The sequence below is a fragment of the Drosophila bipectinata genome, chromosome 3R, assembly GCF_030179905.1.
Source record: "Drosophila bipectinata strain 14024-0381.07 chromosome 3R, DbipHiC1v2, whole genome shotgun sequence".
NCBI lineage: Eukaryota > Metazoa > Arthropoda > Insecta > Diptera > Drosophilidae > Drosophila > Drosophila bipectinata.
Genome location: NC_091739.1, coordinates 11,998,759 through 12,017,182, shown reverse-complemented (window position 1 = coordinate 12,017,182; position 18,424 = coordinate 11,998,759). Strand labels below are relative to the sequence as shown.

Sequence of the window (18,424 nt, the reverse complement as noted above, 5' to 3'; positions counted from 1 at the left end):
CAATAGAATATAATTTTAAGACGTGCAAACATTGCCGGTAAAAAACATGCTTTACAAGTCTTTAAACTATAAACCTACGACATCTTAAGATTTAAAATATTTATATATTTACCATTTGCTAAACAACACACTAAAAGCTATTACTAAAAATTTAAAATTTAAATTACATCTTTACCCTGACACCCCTGCAAATCAGTGCTATGAAACCCTCAAAACTCCTGCATCAGAGGGGGGACTCCTCTACGTCACAAAATATCTGGCCACTTTAAATGACCTTTCGTGAGGGATGAAACTTTCACCAGAGATGTCACTATCGAAGCTTTCATTAGTAATAGCTATCGGTAACGTTTATTTGTACGTTTATTTGTAAATACGAGGCAACATCTACAATTCAACTTTCCATTTAAATCTCCAAGTTACTTCGATGAAATAATTCAAATGTCTTAAACTTCGTTTTTATCCGTAATTTCTTCCGTGGCGCGTACAACGGGTCGGATCATCATGCGCGAGCTCCTGGTTCCGGATTGCCCGATCCCTGATACCCAACCAGGCCAAATGATGGCTGTTTGGTGGTCTTCTTGGTGGCCATTCAAATTAGACTCTGTGCATTCGTTGAACCACCAACCGCCGCCGTATAACTCACTGCAGGAGGCTCCTACCCGGGAGAGATCACTCCGCCGATCATGGGTGCTGAAGTCCACCTGATTGAGCAACTCCAGGGCATCGTCCAGGGTACCCCGGAATCCACCGTCCACCGTCAACTGATAGTTGTACGCCTCGCTGTCCAATCGAAATAGTGAATACTCGGCCCAGTCACTGTATTGCTGCTTGTCTCCATCCGTCAGTTCCACTCTAAGTTCGTAATCGTCCCGGTAGAGAATCTTGTGTGTAAATTCGTTCCCAAACCAAAAATCACCGGACAAGTTGCCGAAACCCGCACGATACTCTTCCCAGGTGCGTTGGAAGTCCTCTGGTGGATCGGAGAAACCCCTTTGCTGAATCACCGTCCAGGCGGGTCCCTCACTGGCGAAGAAGCAGTACCTCTCATAGAAGTCCCTCTGGAGTTCATTGGTATCTGGTTCTAGAAATCTATAAACGCCACTAATGCGCTGCTTCTCATCCAGTTCATGGCAATCGGATTTGTTGGCCTGGTGGAAGTCTGGACATGGTTTCAGGTGAGTTGGACGTATTTTTTTGGGGGCAGAGGTCACTTGAAGAATAAAACTTACCCACTGGTAGGGAAGGTTCGAGGTCGGGTAGCATCTCTTGGTTAACTTCACTCGTGGTGTTTTCGGGGGTTCAGAAACCCCTCTTCCACAGGCCATCAAAAAACCTTCTATCCTCTGAAGTATAGCTGTAGGTCTTTCTTCCTCTTTAAACTTTGCAAGAACTTTCTCCAGGAGGTCTTCTCTGGAGCTCCTTCCCTCCTGCTCGGCTAGGAAAAGGACCTTGCTTAGAACCAGGTCTAGATTGGTTTCCAAAACTCTTAGCTTGTCGGTATGTTGGTCCAATGTCTCCTTAATGGAAGCTAGTTCCTTTAACCTTAACTCCAAGCCGAGATCCCGGCTCGCCTGATGACTCTGGCCAAAAAAGGCACAGCTCCAGGCCAGAAGAAACACCAAAGAAAGCTGATTTTTTAAAGAACTCTTTAATACTCTTTGGCTTTAGAAGAAGACTCATCTTCCCATCTTACCCTCATTCCAATTCCAAGTCGAATAACCAACTAATGAAGTCACTCCACCACATGCTTCAAGACACCATCCAAGTCCCTCCAAAGTCGACATCTGGTGGTTGTGTAATTTTTATGAATATAGATTTCTGTATTTCTGCGCTCCTTGTATTTGTTTTTCAAGAATTAACGAATGAAACATGTCGCTAGCGTGTATATTAAAAAAAACATAAATTGAATAAACATTTTTTCCCGGACATAGCCGCACTAGGTTTTTTTTAAAGGTTTTTAGTTTTTTTGTTTTTTTTTTTTTTTTAATTTTTAATCTCTAGAATTAGCAACTAACTTTTAAAGATAGAAATGAAAAACGCCTAGGCAACTAAAAAATACATATACATACATATATCGCTCAACCGCCCCTCCTCCTTGGATTCCTCTCTATACATTTACATTTTGATAAACTTTAAAATATAATAATATATATATATATAGTAAGAAATACGGGTCTAGACCCTAGAGGCCAGGGGGATAGCTGGATCAATTTACAGATAACGCTTCATTTATATCGTTTGTGTGGTGGTGCTGCAGGTGCGAATACATTTCAAATCGCGTCTCTCGCATTTACATTTAAATGTATGCTTTTAATATATATATATTTACTGTGTATTTGTGTTTATATATATATATATAGCGTATGTTAAGGTTAACTTAGTGTTTTTATTATCGAAGCACTTTGGCTTGAAGCCCAAGTGGGTTGTGGGGTTGCTTAATCGAAGGTTTTCTGCATCCTATATCATATAACTATATCTTTACGAACCAAACACCATCATCAGGCGGATGGACTCTATCTCTACGTCTTCTTCCGATTAGTTAACATTTTTATCAAATAACTGCCTTAGCACTAGGGTCTATCTTGTATATTTACATAAAATATTTCACGAGTGTTGCTCTTGGGTTGTTTTCACTTCTTTTTTTGTTTTTGTTGTGTATGTGGTTTGTAGAACTAAATAACTTAGAAAGATTACTTAAAGTAGGCAAAGTTGTGGTGGTGGTGAGTTAAACAATTCCATTTCGAAAACAAATTAAAAAATTGATGCTCTGCGCCGGCTGGTCAGTGTTTCCAGCAGCTTGTGGTTCTCTGGTGTTGAATGTTTTTTTAAAAAAATTAACGAAAATATGAAATAACGAAATCGATAGTTAGTTGCTTTGGGTTCTGGGTTCTCCATCTAGACACGCCGGTTGCGAACGCCGTCGGTCCGGTTCCTCCATTCCGGATCATTGGGGTCGTCGTCCTCAAACGGATCGTTGCCCAGATCCTCATCGAGTCCCTCCTGATCCCCCAGATAGGCCTTGATCGCCTCATCGTACACATCCTGCTCCCCATCGGGTGCCGATTGCTGCTCATCGTCCAGCGGCACCAAATGATGCTTGGGATAGTCATCGTCCTCCTCCTCCAGCAGCAAATCCTCCTCCTCTGGCTCGGACACTTCACCATCCTTGCCAACACCATTGCTCTTTGCAGCCGCTGGGTGTCCATTGATCTGCCCGTTCAGCTTTGTCTTCGTCTTGCTGCTACGCCGGCTCCCCCCCTTGCTTCCAGCTCCTTGGGAGCTGCTTCCGTCGCAGTTCGAGGATACTGACTTGCTTTTGGCTCGCTTCGAAGCAGTCAAGTACCTGGGTGTGGCATAGGTTTCCTCCAGCATCCGCTGGTACACCTCCTCCGACAGCGGAAACTGCAGGGGCTCGAAGGGTGATGGTAGCATCATCGCATAAGCCTACAAGGATAACATAAGGGGAGTTAGGAACTGATCTAATGAACTATGTCGTGTGCTCGACTCACCTCCCTCAAGTCGGGCGTGGTGCTGCGCCGCTCCGCCTGATCCTTCAGCTTGCTGGAGGTGGTTCGGCGGCGATTGGGACGCGACTTATCGCTTATCAGCTCGCCGCTCTCGTTGAAGCCCTCTAGCGGATGGGCCAGTGGCGAGGGGATGCTCTCGTTATCCAGGTTCCCAGCGCCAGCCGGTGCCGGAGAAGCGGGATCCGGTGTGTTGGCACCACTCGACTCGGCGCGACTATCAATCCGCCGATTCGCACGCGGCCGTGGAGTCCAGGGAAACTTCAGAAAGGTTTCGTAGCGTTGACGCTCCTCGAGCATAGCCAGATGGTGTCGCGCAATGAACGCCTCATCGGAAAGGTCCTCCATCTCAACGTCTTCCTCGTTCTCTTGTGGCTTCGGGTCCTCCGGCTTACTGTCCAACGTCTCCAAAATCTGGCCATTTGCCTTCTCCAGCTTGGGCCGTTTGGGCAGTGGTGGCTCCTCCTCGGCCTCAGCACTCGGAGTCTTTGTGATTTTTCCATTCAGCTTTGGCTTCTTTGCGGGCTCCTCCTTTGGAATTACCTCGTCGTCCTTCTTCTCGGGTATCGTCTTCTCCTCCAACTTGGTCTCTTCTTTGCCAGCATTTCCATTCACCAGGCCATTCCTGTTGTTGTTTACGTTTGTGTTGTTGTTATTATTGTGCTTGACTGCCGCCTCCTGCTTCTGCTTCTGTCGCAACCCATTGACCTTCGGAGGCTGCTCGGCCGCCGGCTGCTGCTCCACCTCGGGTACTTGTGGCTGCTCGGCCTCTGTCTGGCCATTGCTGAGCTTGCTCTCGGCTGATGACTCATCCGTCTGTGCCGACTGCTTGGCCTTATCACTATCACTGTCAACAATGCGCCACCTGAAAGCGATAATGTATGTGGGATGTAGTAGGCGTGCGTTTCAAAACAAAACTTTTTTGTACTTACTTGGGTGTAGGTATCTCTTTGTAGGGCAGGATCTCCACTCTGGTCTGGGCTGCCATGCTATAAGGAATAACGATGTTGTCGATGTCGTAAACAGGACGAATGCGTCGCTCCGAAGATCTGCAAGGAAGTCAAGTGATATTAAATACCAATCTGGAACAACTCTGACAAGATGTGTCTACCTTTCGTTGCGATGGCTGTGGGATGGCGAAGAGTTGCGACGACTCCTACTGCTGCTGCTGGTGTGCTGATCTCCATACCGATCCCCGTAGCCATTTAGATGATAGTTGTTGTGCTGGTTGGAATTGCTGGATGTGGTGGTGGTGCTGTTGGTGGATTTGCGGGATTTCTTAGCGCCGCTAGTCGTGGCCGAGATCGAGGTTGAGGAGGGACTGTGGTGGCGTTGTCGTTGGCGTTGGCGAGAGTCTGTCCACGGCGAGCTGGAACTGTTCGTTCCAGTTGGGTTTTGTGATTGTTGTTGCCTTTTGCCCGTGCCCGCTGTTTAATCCGTAATCCATGCCAGAAGTTATAGGGAGTGCGGGTTCAAGATAAAGAACGGAATGGCAAAATAAAACAATTGATGGAGGATTTGTAGAAGTTGGTTGGTTGATGTTGTTGTGGGTGTCGGTTGTTGTTGTTTTAATAATATTATTATTAATATTATTATCAATTTTTTTATGGTTCGTGTAAAGAAAAAGAAGAAGAAGAGATGCAAAAGATTGTTGTTGTTTTATGTTAATAACAATTATCGAATTTCGTCATGTTTACAATAATTTACTGTTGGCCACAAGTGGCGTTGTAGTAGGCGTAGTAGAAGAAGAAGAAGTAGTAGCAGTACCAGTACCATTTCCGCTATCCCCTCCCCCGACGCCAACGCCTCCTCCTGTTGCTGCTGCTCCTCCGGCTGCTGCTGCTCCTCCGGCTGCTGCTGCAGATCCACTGCCCGCATCCTTATTTGAGTTATTGTTGCGCTCCTTGCGTCGAATATATCGTCGCTTGACTCCATCGCCCGATCTTCGGCTACCGGCATGTCCGCCAGCACCGCCGCCAGATGCCACCGCCTCGCGCTCCGCCTTCCACACGCTCTTCGCAATGGCCTTGGCCTGGCTGCGCATCACCCGGTACTGCCAGTCCGGCTGGCGGGCAATGGCCTCCAAGTGCACGCTCTGGCTGACATCTAGAATGGATTAGAGATTTGGTTATAAATTCAAGAAGCTATCAGTTCATAGAAGCTATCGAAACAGTCAAGACTATAAATTTTAGACAAAAATTGTATTTATTTCGCTTCTCCGAACTCCCCCCCAACCGAATCTGGAACTCACCGCTGGCGAAACTGAGCACTGGATGGTAGCCAGGATCTAGCAGCGCCACCCTGTTGGCGGGCATCATCGTCTCGACCAGCTCGCGCGGTGCCGTGGGATCCGCTCGCCCGGTGCACAGGGCGCAGGGGACATGGGGCCACTGGCAGCCGCACTTGATGTTGCTGGGTCGGGCGGCCTTCTTCGAAAAGGCGTGCATGTTGGTGGTCTGGAAGAGCTTGCGCTTCCGGAACTCGCTCAGCACCAATGGTCGCGCTCGACTGCATAGCCAGTCGGACGATGTGGCCTCTTCTTGATGATTTGCAGGTGGTTCAGGCTCGACTTCGGACTTGTCCGTCGGCACCAGCTGCACCTGACCCTTGGACTGAGTTAGCTCCTGGTAGAGGTCGCCGTGCTGTCGGATTTTCATCTCCAAGTCGGTCAGCTGGGCGCACAGCCACGACCAGCGCAGGGCGATGGCGGCCCGATCCCTCGAGTACCTCCAAACGGCACGTCGGGAGCTGCAATCAGAAGAAAGGGTTAAGAGTTTAAAGTCAAAGGTTACATAGATACATATTTTTGTTCTCCCCAGGTTATCGGACGAGATTCCTATCGATCCCCCTGGATAATTCGATAAAAAAAAAAAGCTGACAGCAAGCCTAACAACACATTCGACTCGGAAGCACTTCGACTGAGCATCAAGTTGGAATATATATTCAAAATAAAACTAGAAGGAGGAAGGAAGGTGGAGCTACTTACATGGAAAGGGAACGCTGATGGGTGTTGTTGTAGGTGACCATTTCATCGGCGGACTCGCCACCTGAACTCGACTCCGTGGCGTCCGAGTCAATGGCGTTCTGGACCTCGCGCAGCTCCGTGTGCAACAGCCCGGCCACATGGGTAAGTTCGCTGGTCACATAAGTGTCATAGTTGGGCACTATATCGTCCGCCCGCGGCACATGCTGTTCCACAACGGAACTGGATGCTGCCGTCGTCGTCGTGTTTCCTATCGTTCCAGCCGGTCCGGTTGCTGTCACATCCAGCTGATTCTTTCGAGGGCGCTTGCCCGGAACCGTGGAGCTATTGGAGCTGTTGTACCAACTGGACGAGGGCGCCAGCGTTGCCGAACTGCCACTGGTCGAGTTGCAAATCTGCTGGTGCTTGGCGGCTGTCGCAATATGGCGAATCAAGCTTCCCATCTGGCTGGCCGGCAACGGATGCTTCTTCTGCTCGTCCCAGAAGGAGACGCCTGGTCGGCCGGATACAATGGATTGAACCGTCGCCTCCTGCTCCGACAGCGTGGAACTCCGCACCGGGTTGGGAGTCTTGTGAGAGGATCGAGCGGACCATTCGAATATGCCGGCTACCTCTTCGCTGGTGTGTCGGCACATCTGGCGCGCCTGGTACTTCCGCATGCGTCGCAGCAGGAAGTCGATGCGCCGGGAAATGACATGCTGCTGTTGCTCCAGCTCGGCGTGGCTCTCCTGCCAGGGCCGGCCGGGCTTTGCCGGCGCCTCGACCTCGATCACACTGGAAATGCTGGGTTTGGGGTCCACGGCCAGTTCCTCCGGAAGGTTGGCCGGTGCCGTTGACGCTAACGGCGCGGCTGGCGCCGCCTCCTCCCACACATCACTAAAAAACTCGCAGATGGCATCCGGATTAACGTGACCGCCGTCAAAGGTCTTCAAGGCCTTCAGAACCTCCTCGATGTCCTGGTCCTCTAATACCTCGCCAGCAGCTCCGTCCTTGAGGAAGTTAATCGAGCTGGCGGTACTCTGGGGCGTCAACTGTTGGTGGCGCTGCTGCTGCGGCGATTCCAACTGTTGCTGCATTTGCTGCTGGGGCCGGCTGGGCGTGCTCGGCGCGGCCGGCTCCTGTACGATCGGCGGGGGCGGAGGCAGCTGGGCAGCCAGCTGCTCCACGGGAATCCCACTGGCGTTGCCATCCAACTGACTAAGGCGTTCTGAAAACAAGCAGGCCATGGAAATCATTGAAACGGCATGTAAGTTGGAATTGTCGCTAGTCACTCACCCTCCAAGTTATCGGTTTCTATCTTTGGCAGCTCCTCCACGGCAGGGATCAGTAACTGGCCAGCCACTGCCACTCCTCCTCCGGACTCCTCCGAACTGGCACTCGTGACAGCGGTCGACGTCGCCGGCTCCTTGCCCAAACTGACCTCGGGCAAGGTCTTCCTCAGACAGATCTCCGCGGACAGGGTCTCCTCGAAGTTGATCGTCAGATCCGCCAGAAGCTGCGCCGTCGAGTTGTCCTTCAGCGGGCTGGTGCTGGTGGAATTGGCAGCGCTGTTGATGCTGTCGCTGGTGGAGGCCACCACGGGCTCTGCAGCAGCAGCAGCAGCCACTGTGGTGCTACTGCTGTGCGGATTGGGGGCCGTACTCAGGCCCATTGTGTCGTTAGTCGACTTGATGCTAGTTGATTTTCGTTTGTTGTTGTTGTTGTTGTTGATCACAAGCGGTGATCGCTGCTGGGCAGCTGACGCCGAACGGGTGATCCGCGTCGTGATCGTGGCCGTGGCCGGTATGGGCGTCGATGGCTTCTTGGCCAGGCCCGTAGCACTGCCGATGCCTCCTCCGCCGCCGCCGCCGCTGCTGTCTCCGCCAGAGGAGGAGGAGCTGCGGATGGAGGCCGAGGGCGAGGCGGTGCTGATGAGCTTCTCCTTGGGACTTAGTGGCTCGGCTGTGAGCGCTGGTGCCATCGTTGTGATTTGGGCATTTGGGTTGCTCCTCGCTCGCTAGAATCGCTCGGAATCGGAATCTCTTCACTTGGACTCTACGCTCGAAGGGCTAATCCTGGACAGGTCGCTTCAGAAACGAAATGAAATGCGAGGTGAGGTGATTTATTTGCAAAATCGACGTTTTGAAGGCAAACCATAGGCTCACTGGTTTTGAATATTTTTTGAAAACAAAACACCCAAGCTACTAGACTTAATTCCATATATATATATTTTTTAATTATTCATTAAATACAGTATTTGTTACAATTAGTTTTTTTCATGAAAGAGCTTATTGTTTGGGAAGTCCCTTGCGGTTTGAGAATGAGATTCAAACGCCGCATCGTTTTTTTTTTTGTATATTTTAATGTTTTATCTCGTTTCAGCAAGCCCGCCTCCTCCAAAATCGAATAAAAAAAATCTCAATTCGTTATTTCTTTTCCGGCGTGTTATGTACGGAATGGCCCCACACACACACACACACACACACACACATGCAGAAAGCGCGCTATTGCACACAATGATGCGCAATAAAAAAAAACTGTATAGAACACACACACACACACACTCGGCCTAGCAGAAGCAGACAGAAAAACGCACACATTTCCTACTACATACTGACGAAATCCTAGAGAGTGCTCTCATCTCGCAACGTAAATCACAATTTTTCGAAAAATTTGCATCATCATAATATTGAAAATTGGCGGGCGAGCCTCCCGCCATGCGTGCCAGCCTACCATGTTTTTATGTAATTTCGTTTATTGAATTTTTTTTTCGACGGCAATTAGTAGCGCGCCTTTACAACACCAACACCAACAAACACTCACACATACACGACCAGTGAGCAGTGACCAGGCGTGCGACTGTGTGCCTCACTATTTTCAGTTATTTACACAATCTCATTGCAGTATTACCCCATCGCCTTTGTTAGTTTCGTGTGTATTACAGCCCAATATATGCGCTCTGAATAATTAAATTGCCATTTTTCCGCGAAACGAGAACGAAAAATGGTTTTCAGCGCGAAAGTATTGTCCAGTACACACACTAATACCACCACACACTCACACAGCACACAGCAGACACATGCACATGCCCACATTCACCGCACGCAAGAATATTTTTCGTGTAATTTTTGTCGGAAAATTAAATATATTTTATTCTCAGTATACGCACAATGTTCACAGTGGTTTTATTATTTGCTTACACAATGGCGGATTGGAATTGTACGGTGCTCGCTTCACGGTTTTTCCTCCTCATTTAGTTTTTTCATTGCTTTACTGCTGCCCTGCTACGCTTTTAGCAAACGACGTGTATCGAAGCTGTACTCGTTTCGTTTTCGATTTCGACCAAAGTACGCATGTCGCCCAGCTAGTGTTCTCGCTCTCGCCCATGTCTTTTCAAAGGCAATGGCGTATCTGGTTGGGTGTGCGAGCAGTACAAATAGATGGGGTTTTCGCTATATTTTGGCGTAAGCCAACACTGGCCACACTACCAAAAAATGCAACCCTGGGGGGTGGTTCGATTAATCTGTTTTGCAATATTTGTAATATTTGCGTGCAATTTTGGTTTAGGTGTTCTCTGTGGATTTGTGGGGTTCTATGCGCATTATGAACTATCAGAACACTAAACTAAAATAATAATGATAATGTCTTGTAAATTAGCGACGAATTTCGAATCTTGAAAAACTTGCAGCAGCAATTTCTTGGGATGGCGTAAATTCCGCCTTTTCTATTATAGATTTAGGGCTGCCCTTGGTCTGGAGCCAGTGCTTCCTGCAAGAAAGTAGTGCTAATTGGTTTCAGTTAAATATATCAGAAATGTTACATTTCGTTTAGCTGGGGCAAGGGGCCCTCTAGTTGTCCTTTGACAGTGCCCTCTTTGGTGTTCATGCACCATCCTTTGAGACCCAGTTTTTGAGCTGTTTGCTCCGTGTACTAAAATAAAATTTCAGCTTTTAAAGGTCTAAGTTTTGTTAGCTAATAGAACTTACCTTGCGGAAGAACACACCTGAAAAGAATAAAATATAAATAAAAAAATTCAAAACCTGCAAAAGTTCATACCTTGAACTCGTCCAAAAACCTCGAAATTGCAAGCAAAGAGCTTCTTGGCACTTCCGGATCCGGCCATTGCGACGTCCTGATCGTAGATTTTCTCCGAGCTTAAACTGTTTACTCCTAGATATCTCAATAGAGACAGTAATACAAAAATTCTGACAACCAAAATAGATTCACATTGCAATGCCATAGTGACCGCTCGTAGTAAGACCGTAGACAGTGCGCTAAAAATATACCATTATGATATTCAAAAATTTTAAAATAAGTTTATACAAAAGAGTGTTTTAAATATTTAATAAAAAATATATATTTTTATTAAAAAATACAACTCAAGTATAGAGTTATTTGTTCTTATATCAGACATCGAGCCAAGTAAAGCCAATCGAAAAGAACAACGGTATAAATATAGTAACGATAAACAATTTCAAAATTCTCAATATTTCAGATAAACGTTACAGAGCTTTAATCTCTTGAATTACACTTAACTGATTTGGAAAGCATACCAAATTAAAAACAAGTAAAAACATTAAACAAAACTAAGTCTTGATGGCTCTGATTAGCTGGCCCAGGTCGGTCGGGTCCACCACTGCGTCCATCTCCATGCCCGCATCCTCCATGGCCTTTCTGGTTCCCGCTCCCACGGCTATTAGCTTGCGATCCTTGAGCGAGACATTGTACTTCTCGAAAAACTGAAGGGAGCACCGGACGCTGGAGGGACCAAAGAAGACAATGGTCTCCATGCGCTTGTACTTCAGAGCGTGACGCATCTGCTCAGCGAAATCTGGATGAGACTGACTCTCGTAAACCTCGCAGGCATCGACCCGAAAGCCCTGAGCCACCAATCGCAGCCGGAGCGTATGTCCGACTCCATTGCCACATGGCATCAACAGGGGAAGATCCCTCTTGGGTCCGAATGTCTCCACAATCAGATCACACAGGTTATGGGCGTTGGCGGCATGATCACCCATAGTGGGCAGATTTTGAAAGGTAAACCAGGCCGAGCTGTGGGTGCGGTTTCCCAGGGAGTAATTGTGTAAAGAGCGCCAGCAGCTGGGCAGGGGATTCCTGTCTAGCGCTTCGTGTACCGCCTGGACACACCGAGGTGCGGGAAAGATAATCCCAGCATATTTGTGCGGTTCCATGAGCTTGGCCCGCAGCATCCTTAAATTCTTGAACACAAAGTGCGAGGGAGCTATGAAAATCGGATCCAGGTTGTGGTTACGCATCGTCGGACCATACAAATCATCTGCAGTTGGGGCTTTCAGCAGGATTACAGATCGCTTACTTCGCTCCGACATGGTCATAAATAATTTATTAAAACCAAATAGATATGGTGAAAGATTCGTTTGCTTGTGCTTTTGAATTCAGTAAGTTTATGAATAAAATGCCTCGCTTACTATAAGTTTTCAAAACAAAAATATTTCAGTATTCCAATAAAACTTTTTAAATAAAATACATAACCATTTGAGATATATATTAGGACTAAAGTACAAAGAAGTAAATTGGAGACCACATCCCAAGAAAATGATTCCCAAAATGGTTTTGGAATGTTATCACATAGATGGCATCTCGTTGATTTACAATTTGAATCAATTTTTTATAGAAAACAAGCATTATGGAGGACACTAAGTAAACGTAAAAATAGCAAGTACAACAATGGTTTTAATTTTAATTCTTTTAAACCGCTCCCATCTGAAGAATTGGAGTAAATAGTTTGTAGGCTTTTTCGATGAATTGTGCTGCGGATAGCATTTCGGCAAAGAAGGTGCTGACTTTGGCCTTAGCCTCATCCTTATCCGGCTTGCTGCTCAGCACGGCAGCGTATCTGTGACTGAGTCCTTGAAGGTGGCCGTTGAACTGCTTGCAGAGATTAACGACCCCATCCACCTCGTTGGCTGTGCTATGATGCGGCTTTACCAGCAGCAGTTCGGCTATCTTGTGCAGCTTGCAGATTTCCAGGGCGCAGGCTTCACTCAGAGCATGGATGCTCTTGGCATACGCCTGCTCCAGATCGGCAGAGGTGGCCTCCTCGGAGTTAAGCCATTCCAGGGACTGCGACCAGTGTCTATGAAGTAAAAACAACATTAATTTGGTTGAATTTTATAGACGCCAAAGACTACTCACTTGACCACATCCTCGAACTTAATTCCCAGCTCCGCATCTGCTATGGTGCCCTCCAGCCGTTCGCCCAACTCCTCCGCATCGTAGTCCCCCTCGCTCTCGCACTCAAGGTCCTCCAGCTCGAGAAGTTCCTTCACCTCGTTGATTGTTTCCTGCAGTTCTGCGAGGGCATTTCCACTGACCGCCTCCAATAGGGTTTCCAGCTTAAGGCACGACTCCTTGGAGAGGATTTCTAGTGCTTCAAAGTGGACCAAGCCGCAGTAGTTCTCGAATAGAATCTCAAATCGCAGCTGTGCCTTCTGTTTCTCTAGCCTCAGCTGCATTAGCGATTGTTCCATTTGGTCTGCATCCTTCTTTGCCTCCAGCAGTACCGCACTGAGATTGGGTTTGTTGGCCTCCAGGCCAAGGAGTTTTCTCTTGTTCATCAGCTTGGGGTCGTTGTCCTGCAAGATGGTCATTGTTTTCTTTCCAATTCCCTCGAGGGTATCCAGCCCCGTGTTAAGAACCTTCGAGCCGAGATTGGTGACGAAACCAAGACCGAAGGCTGGTGTAGATTCGTCATCTTCCGGATTTTCTTCTGGCGTATTAGCTGGAGTTTTACTCTTTTCTGTGGCAGGTTCTGGTGCATCCTTGGCCTTTTCGGCGGCATTGATGCGAGCCATTTCCTCCGGATCGGGCACACCTATTATTTGGTTCAGGCCCTGGTTGACTTGCGTGGTTATGGTGCCCAGCCCCTCGGTGGCAGTGCTCAGAACAGAGCTCAGCTTGCCACCCCATAGGCCCCATGGTGACGACGTCGAGGGAGTAGCAGTTGTAGGAGACGTTGTAGTTTGCAGGGGTGCTCCTTGTTCCTCTTTTTGAGTCAACTCTCCTGTTGCTTTTGCACTGGGATTAGTTGTCTCTGGCTTTTCCTGTTTATCCTGTTGCTCCACATGCACAAACTTATCCTCGTCGTCGCCCCAATCGTCCCAGTTGTCGTCCTCATCGCTCTGGTCCCAGTCATTGCCACTTCCTTCTTCTTTTTTAGGTTTATTTGCCATTATTCGCCTTGGACTTTCTGCTCCACGTATAAATTATCAAATTATCAATATATCGATATACATTGTAGATATATTTCACAAAATTACCATTTCAATGCAATTTTTTCAAGTGAATGGTTGGTGTCTTTGCTAAACTGCCAACTTAGCCGGAAAAATGCTGAAAATTCTGGTATTATTTATCGATGAATTGGGCGGGAATTTAACGGTGGCTTTTAAAACCATAAAATTAATGTAGAACCTAATGAATATAAGATAAATTTTTATACAAAATTGTATATAAAATTTTAATTATGAAATGAATTTTTGAAAGTAAGTATAATTTAGCCTCTTTCTGCTATAATTTTTTTTCTAGAAACTTTCGATTCAAATGTATATATTCTTCAAATAAAACACACTTTTACCACGAGATATAAAACAAATTCCTTTTGCGACTATTAACCTCACTAGATAGTTTCACATGTTGGTCTTGTTCCAAGCTCATAAATAATTTTTTCAGCCTTCAAGTTCCTTTAATTGGAATTTTATGACTACTGAGGTGCCCAAAGATCCAAATAAACATACGCACACAGGACCCCCAATGAATACAAATTGAATTGATATTACTTTGTGAAATATTTAAGCTGCCAAAAACCTTAACTTCTCGGGCCTGGGCACCTGATTTTTCTGTAAACCTTTCTTTTTCCTGAGCTTTTGTTTGTTGCCCATTGTGAGATGAGTAAGAAGTTATTCCTATTTGGTATTAAATGCAAATATTATTGTTTTCCTAGCATTGTTTTGTGCTTTTGTGGGTCATTTGAACTTTGCTGGCTGTGTGAGTTGATTGAACAAAGAATTATTTGTGTTTTCATTTATGAAAATGCATATTTTCCTTGGATATTGTATGATTTTTCGGTAGGAACCTTTGCTACATTTCTCTTTAATTAAATTATCAAATAATTAAATTGGATTTTGTTTTTCGAATGTATATTCTTTGAGTTTTTACTAATTTGGAGCTGAACTAACAAGAATATTTCTTATTTTCTTGTCGCCAGAAAATGTTTTAATTATTCGTAGTTGCTTGAGTTCTCCTCTGTTCACTTATTTAAATGGAAAACCGAACTTTCTTCTTTTGTCCCACATATAACTGGGCTCATAAATTAGAAAATCACACACGCACGTCTGCAAATGAACATTCATCGGGCGAAAGCCGAAAAGTTTTCCTAGCTGAGCCAAACCAGCATATAAATTTGGTAGCAACGGTGGCATAGAGAGTAAAATTAACAAACCAACACAATTCTGTACGCCCCCAGATGCCGAGGAAAGCTGACACCCTCATCTCATCTCACTAGTCTTATCCACACACACACCTTGACATAAACAAAGAATTTTCATAAACTTGCCGAGTTTTCCCGGCGAAAAAGGCAAAACGAACCACAAGAATATTTCGTCAAGCCAGAAAATTGCGTCAAACCCAAAAAATTTATCTTTCGCTGCACAGAAAATAAAAGCAACTAGTTCTTGGCGTGTGATATGAGTTATTTTTTAATTAAAAACTTGCCAAAAAGCGAATGCCACAGCCCTCAAACCATTGAAACCGCTAAAACGTCAGTTAAGCAATGAAATACTTTCGGATGGGGCAAGGTATCCTGAAATTACCTTAAAGTGAAAGGTAACCGCCCTGAAACCGAATATTCTCGATGCTATATAGTAATTGCATGTTAGGTGTCTTGTCTGGGCCAAAAATTAAATGTAAATTTGCAAATTTGTAGGCATACTACATGTGTGTGTTTAAAGGATGTGTATACATGTATTGGCACTTGTCTAGATAGCCCGAGAGGCAGGGGAGGTGTAGCACAGTCAAGAGCAGGATATTAGGTTTCTTTAGCTATGTTTTGGGAAAAAGGATACCCTTGTCTTTATAAATATAGTAAAATCTATGTAAAATATTAGTAAAATAAGCGTTTTTTTTTTTTTTAAAAAAACAAAAGTAAACTATTATTTGTCAATCAATATATGCATTTTCGATTGAGACCTCTCGACAGGGTCCTTTGATCTCGGCCTCTGGCAAATTGATTTTGTCCTTTGTCGAATCTACTCGAAATTAAACTTGAAAATTTGTTTTAACTGAGAGTAAACTTGAAATGTGGTCCAGAGCTTGACAACAAAGATGAGGCTCTGTCATTATCATCGTCACCCATGTGGACCCATTAAAGGAGGTGCCCTCATCATCATCATCATCGACATCTTCCCAGTCTGCCAGCTGACATCCTTGCCAGGCAACTAATATCCGACGAAGAGCTATGTTCTTGTGGCTCCCAGTCCTCACCGCAGCTCTCCCGCCAGGACAACATTGTTATTGATACCTCAGCCCCGACCCCGGACAAACAGAGGAACCCTTTTGGCAAGCTCCCCCAATGCCCCAAGCACATTGTCTCAGAGATTCTCTCCCATCTCTCAGATTTTATTTCCATCCACTTGATGTAGCTTTCTGAAGAGTTCCTGACGACAATAAACCAAACTTCCAGCTGTTTATTAACATGTTTCTCTGTCAATATGTATATATTGTGCCCTATCTATAAATAAACGCAAAAGTGTATAGTATCTAATGCCAAATTGACGATCATGATGAGGGGCCGGGGGGAAGTGGTTGGTGTAAGGAGTCCCGGACCCAAGCACATATCTCTGTCCTACAAGTATCGCTTTACAAGTGGAAAAATTCCTTTAGGCCAAAGTGTGCATTAAGAAGATTGTTTTACTATTGTTGTAAGACACCCGAATGTACACATTTATTTATACATATAAATACCAACACACCCACATGAGGGCTTCAACTATATGAATATTCTATACACTGAAAAAAAAACAATATTCTAATAAAACTAAAATAAAGAAAAGGTAAGGCTTTCCTGGAAATAATCTTTGGTTTTGGAATTTTCAAACCATAAAATTAAAAATAATTTAATATATTTTTTTTCTGTGCAGCCACACGAAACTTGCCCACAGGCGAAGGCTTCATGTCCTTCCCCGTTTCGTTGCTACTTCCTGCTCCTTGACGTCCCCGCTTCCACCTTCGCTTACAACATCTACAAGAACTTCCTTGCTGTTGTCATTCCACTCAACAAAAGGATTCAAATTTCATTAAATCTCACACAAAAGTATCAAAATGCCATTGTTGTCACACACTCACACATTGCACTTCCCAGGACCTTGCCACACTCACACATATACACATTTGCGAAGTGGGGACTGGAAGGCTTGAAGTCCTTAGATATTGGTAACTGGTAACTGCTTTTACTTTGGGCCTTTTATTCGATTTACGTTTGAAGTTGGCCCACATGTGTTTTTCGCTTCGAAAATGTTTGCTGCGAAGGCGTGTCCTGATCGCTATCTCCTGTAATGGAAAACTTAATAGACAACAGAACAGAAGGCGCACAGGACTTCCCTAGACCCTAGCTTCCCCCCCACCAACTTAATGTTAATCTCGGCAATTGCACTCGTTTGATTGCCTTCCCTGTTTGCCTTCGTTAGATAATCCCCATAAAATCGGATATTATTGGCAATACTTTCGATATATGATCTGCTTAAATTGGTTTGTGGGAAATCGCACCTGTCGGTGGCATTAATATTTACTGAAGTGTAGGTAGGTGGGAAAGGTAAGCTGATTACTTTCATTCGACTTGGTGAAAGTTCCTCTTCAAACTGAGATTGGGAAATAGTTATTGGAAAGCAGTCAACTGCTTTTTGGACTTTTTTTTATATAAATAAATAAATATAAATAAATGTATTGATTTTTCAATCAAAACCAAAAGCTATCTTGTTTTAATCAAGATGTTAGCATCCTTCCTCGAGGAATTCTTCATTATGTCGTAAGAACTTTTCTATTTTGGCGGGAAACTTTCCAAATTGCTTTCACATTAAAAATCACTAATATGAGTTTTTCGCTTGATTTCAAAAAGGTCGTTATGTGGCACACTGTACACACTAATAACGCCAATGTCAGTGGCCTTCCACAAAATGTCATTAATCGTGTGGCGATCACTCTATCATTACTGTGTTTTTTTATTCGTAAATTGTTCCTTAATTCATCAGAGTTTGAAACTTTCTCTCGCCCTTTACGAGGCGTGGCTGATTGGATTAAGGATATACAAATATGTGGGCTAAGGCAAAAGCCACAAAATGATAGTCAAAAGTTGGCCACAATAAAATTGCTGTAAACAGTGTGTGGGCCGAGAAAACAAATTTTCATAAGCTTTTCTGTTCAGTCCTTTTTGGCCTGGTCTAGATAAAACCGCAAATCATTGGCCATGCCAGCCAAGGACAGATCAGCAGGAGCTGAGGTTGAGACCAGGAAAATTGACCAAAAATATTACACATACGCCATGTAAGCCGGGCTAACATGAGGCATTTTGTTTGGCATCGGAAGTTCATAATTGGGAAAATTTTATTCAAAACTGATTTGGATGTCCGGTTTAATGGCTTACCAGGCTTGGGATTGCTTTTGGTAGGAAATAAGATTAGTTTGGCCAAAGAAATCAAATTTTTGAATAGCTGAGTAACAAGTGAGAGAAAGTTATTGCATTTATGAGTGTTGGCTGATTACAGTTGATTACTTCTGTTTTCAGGGCTTAAAACTTTTTTCATATTTAAAAATGTAAAAGAGTTTAAATTTCTTGAGATGACCCATTAATCCTTAATAATTTTGTGCCTTCCACTCATTACTGCTTCGAGAACTGCCGTAAGAAATCACG

General features: G+C 45.0%; 5 protein-coding genes and 1 long non-coding RNA gene across 10 annotated transcripts; 1 reads left to right on the top strand and 5 right to left on the bottom strand.

Annotated features, from left to right (window-relative positions):
• Window positions 1–443: 443 nt before the first annotated feature.
• LOC108129682 (angiopoietin-related protein 1) lies at window positions 444–1,829 on the bottom strand. 2 transcript variants are annotated; one of them, XM_070281761.1, is made up of 3 exons: window positions 1,694–1,829; window positions 1,230–1,628; window positions 1,028–1,159 (listed from the first exon to the last, which is right to left on the bottom strand). In XM_070281761.1, the coding sequence occupies exons 1-3, from the start codon at window positions 1,697–1,699 to the stop codon at window positions 1,082–1,084; spliced, it is 483 nt and encodes a 160-aa protein (XP_070137862.1). In that variant the 5' UTR covers window positions 1,700–1,829; the 3' UTR covers window positions 1,028–1,081. The 2 variants fall into 2 exon arrangements, with proteins under 2 accessions (XP_070137861.1, XP_070137862.1); XM_070281760.1 differs by lacking the exon at window positions 1,694–1,829 and having other exon boundaries at window positions 444–1,159; window positions 1,230–1,366.
• Window positions 1,036–7,954, top strand: LOC138926711 (uncharacterized). Its single transcript, XR_011443327.1, has 4 exons — window positions 1,036–1,175; window positions 6,344–6,651; window positions 6,770–7,753; window positions 7,814–7,954. It is a non-coding gene; the product is annotated as an uncharacterized lncRNA (long non-coding RNA).
• nsl1 (non-specific lethal 1) lies at window positions 1,955–9,810 on the bottom strand. Of its 4 annotated transcripts, none has more exons than XM_017247873.3 (9): window positions 9,687–9,810; window positions 7,783–8,573; window positions 6,511–7,714; window positions 5,776–6,272; window positions 5,232–5,630; window positions 4,636–4,951; window positions 4,457–4,573; window positions 3,510–4,389; window positions 1,955–3,444 (listed from the first exon to the last, which is right to left on the bottom strand). In XM_017247873.3, the coding sequence occupies exons 2-9, from the start codon at window positions 8,465–8,467 to the stop codon at window positions 2,896–2,898; spliced, it is 4,647 nt and encodes a 1,548-aa protein (XP_017103362.2). In that variant the 5' UTR covers window positions 8,468–8,573; window positions 9,687–9,810; the 3' UTR covers window positions 1,955–2,895. The 4 variants fall into 4 exon arrangements, with proteins under 4 accessions (XP_017103362.2, XP_017103366.2, XP_017103361.2 ...); XM_017247877.3 differs by having other exon boundaries at window positions 5,298–5,630; XM_017247872.3 differs by having other exon boundaries at window positions 9,656–9,791.
• Window positions 9,612–10,738, bottom strand: Acyp2 (Acylphosphatase 2). The gene is made up of 4 exons (XM_017247880.3): window positions 10,543–10,738; window positions 10,473–10,489; window positions 10,307–10,416; window positions 9,612–10,254 (listed from the first exon to the last, which is right to left on the bottom strand). Exons 1-4 carry the CDS (start codon window positions 10,724–10,726, stop codon window positions 10,140–10,142), a joined length of 426 nt encoding a protein of 141 aa, XP_017103369.2. The 5' UTR covers window positions 10,727–10,738; the 3' UTR covers window positions 9,612–10,139.
• Window positions 10,739–10,975: 237 nt separating this feature from the next.
• On the bottom strand, window positions 10,976–11,922 carry Uros2 (Uroporphyrinogen III synthase 2). Its single transcript, XM_017248386.3, has one exon. The coding sequence runs from the start codon at window positions 11,838–11,840 to the stop codon at window positions 11,073–11,075; it is 768 nt and encodes a 255-aa protein (XP_017103875.2). The 5' UTR covers window positions 11,841–11,922; the 3' UTR covers window positions 10,976–11,072.
• A 154-nt stretch (window positions 11,923–12,076) lies between these two features.
• LOC108130036 (protein FAM114A2) lies at window positions 12,077–13,748 on the bottom strand. The gene is made up of 2 exons (XM_017248385.3): window positions 12,661–13,748; window positions 12,077–12,601 (listed from the first exon to the last, which is right to left on the bottom strand). Exons 1-2 carry the CDS (start codon window positions 13,695–13,697, stop codon window positions 12,214–12,216), a joined length of 1,425 nt encoding a protein of 474 aa, XP_017103874.2. The 5' UTR covers window positions 13,698–13,748; the 3' UTR covers window positions 12,077–12,213.
• Window positions 13,749–18,424: the final 4,676 nt, after the last annotated feature.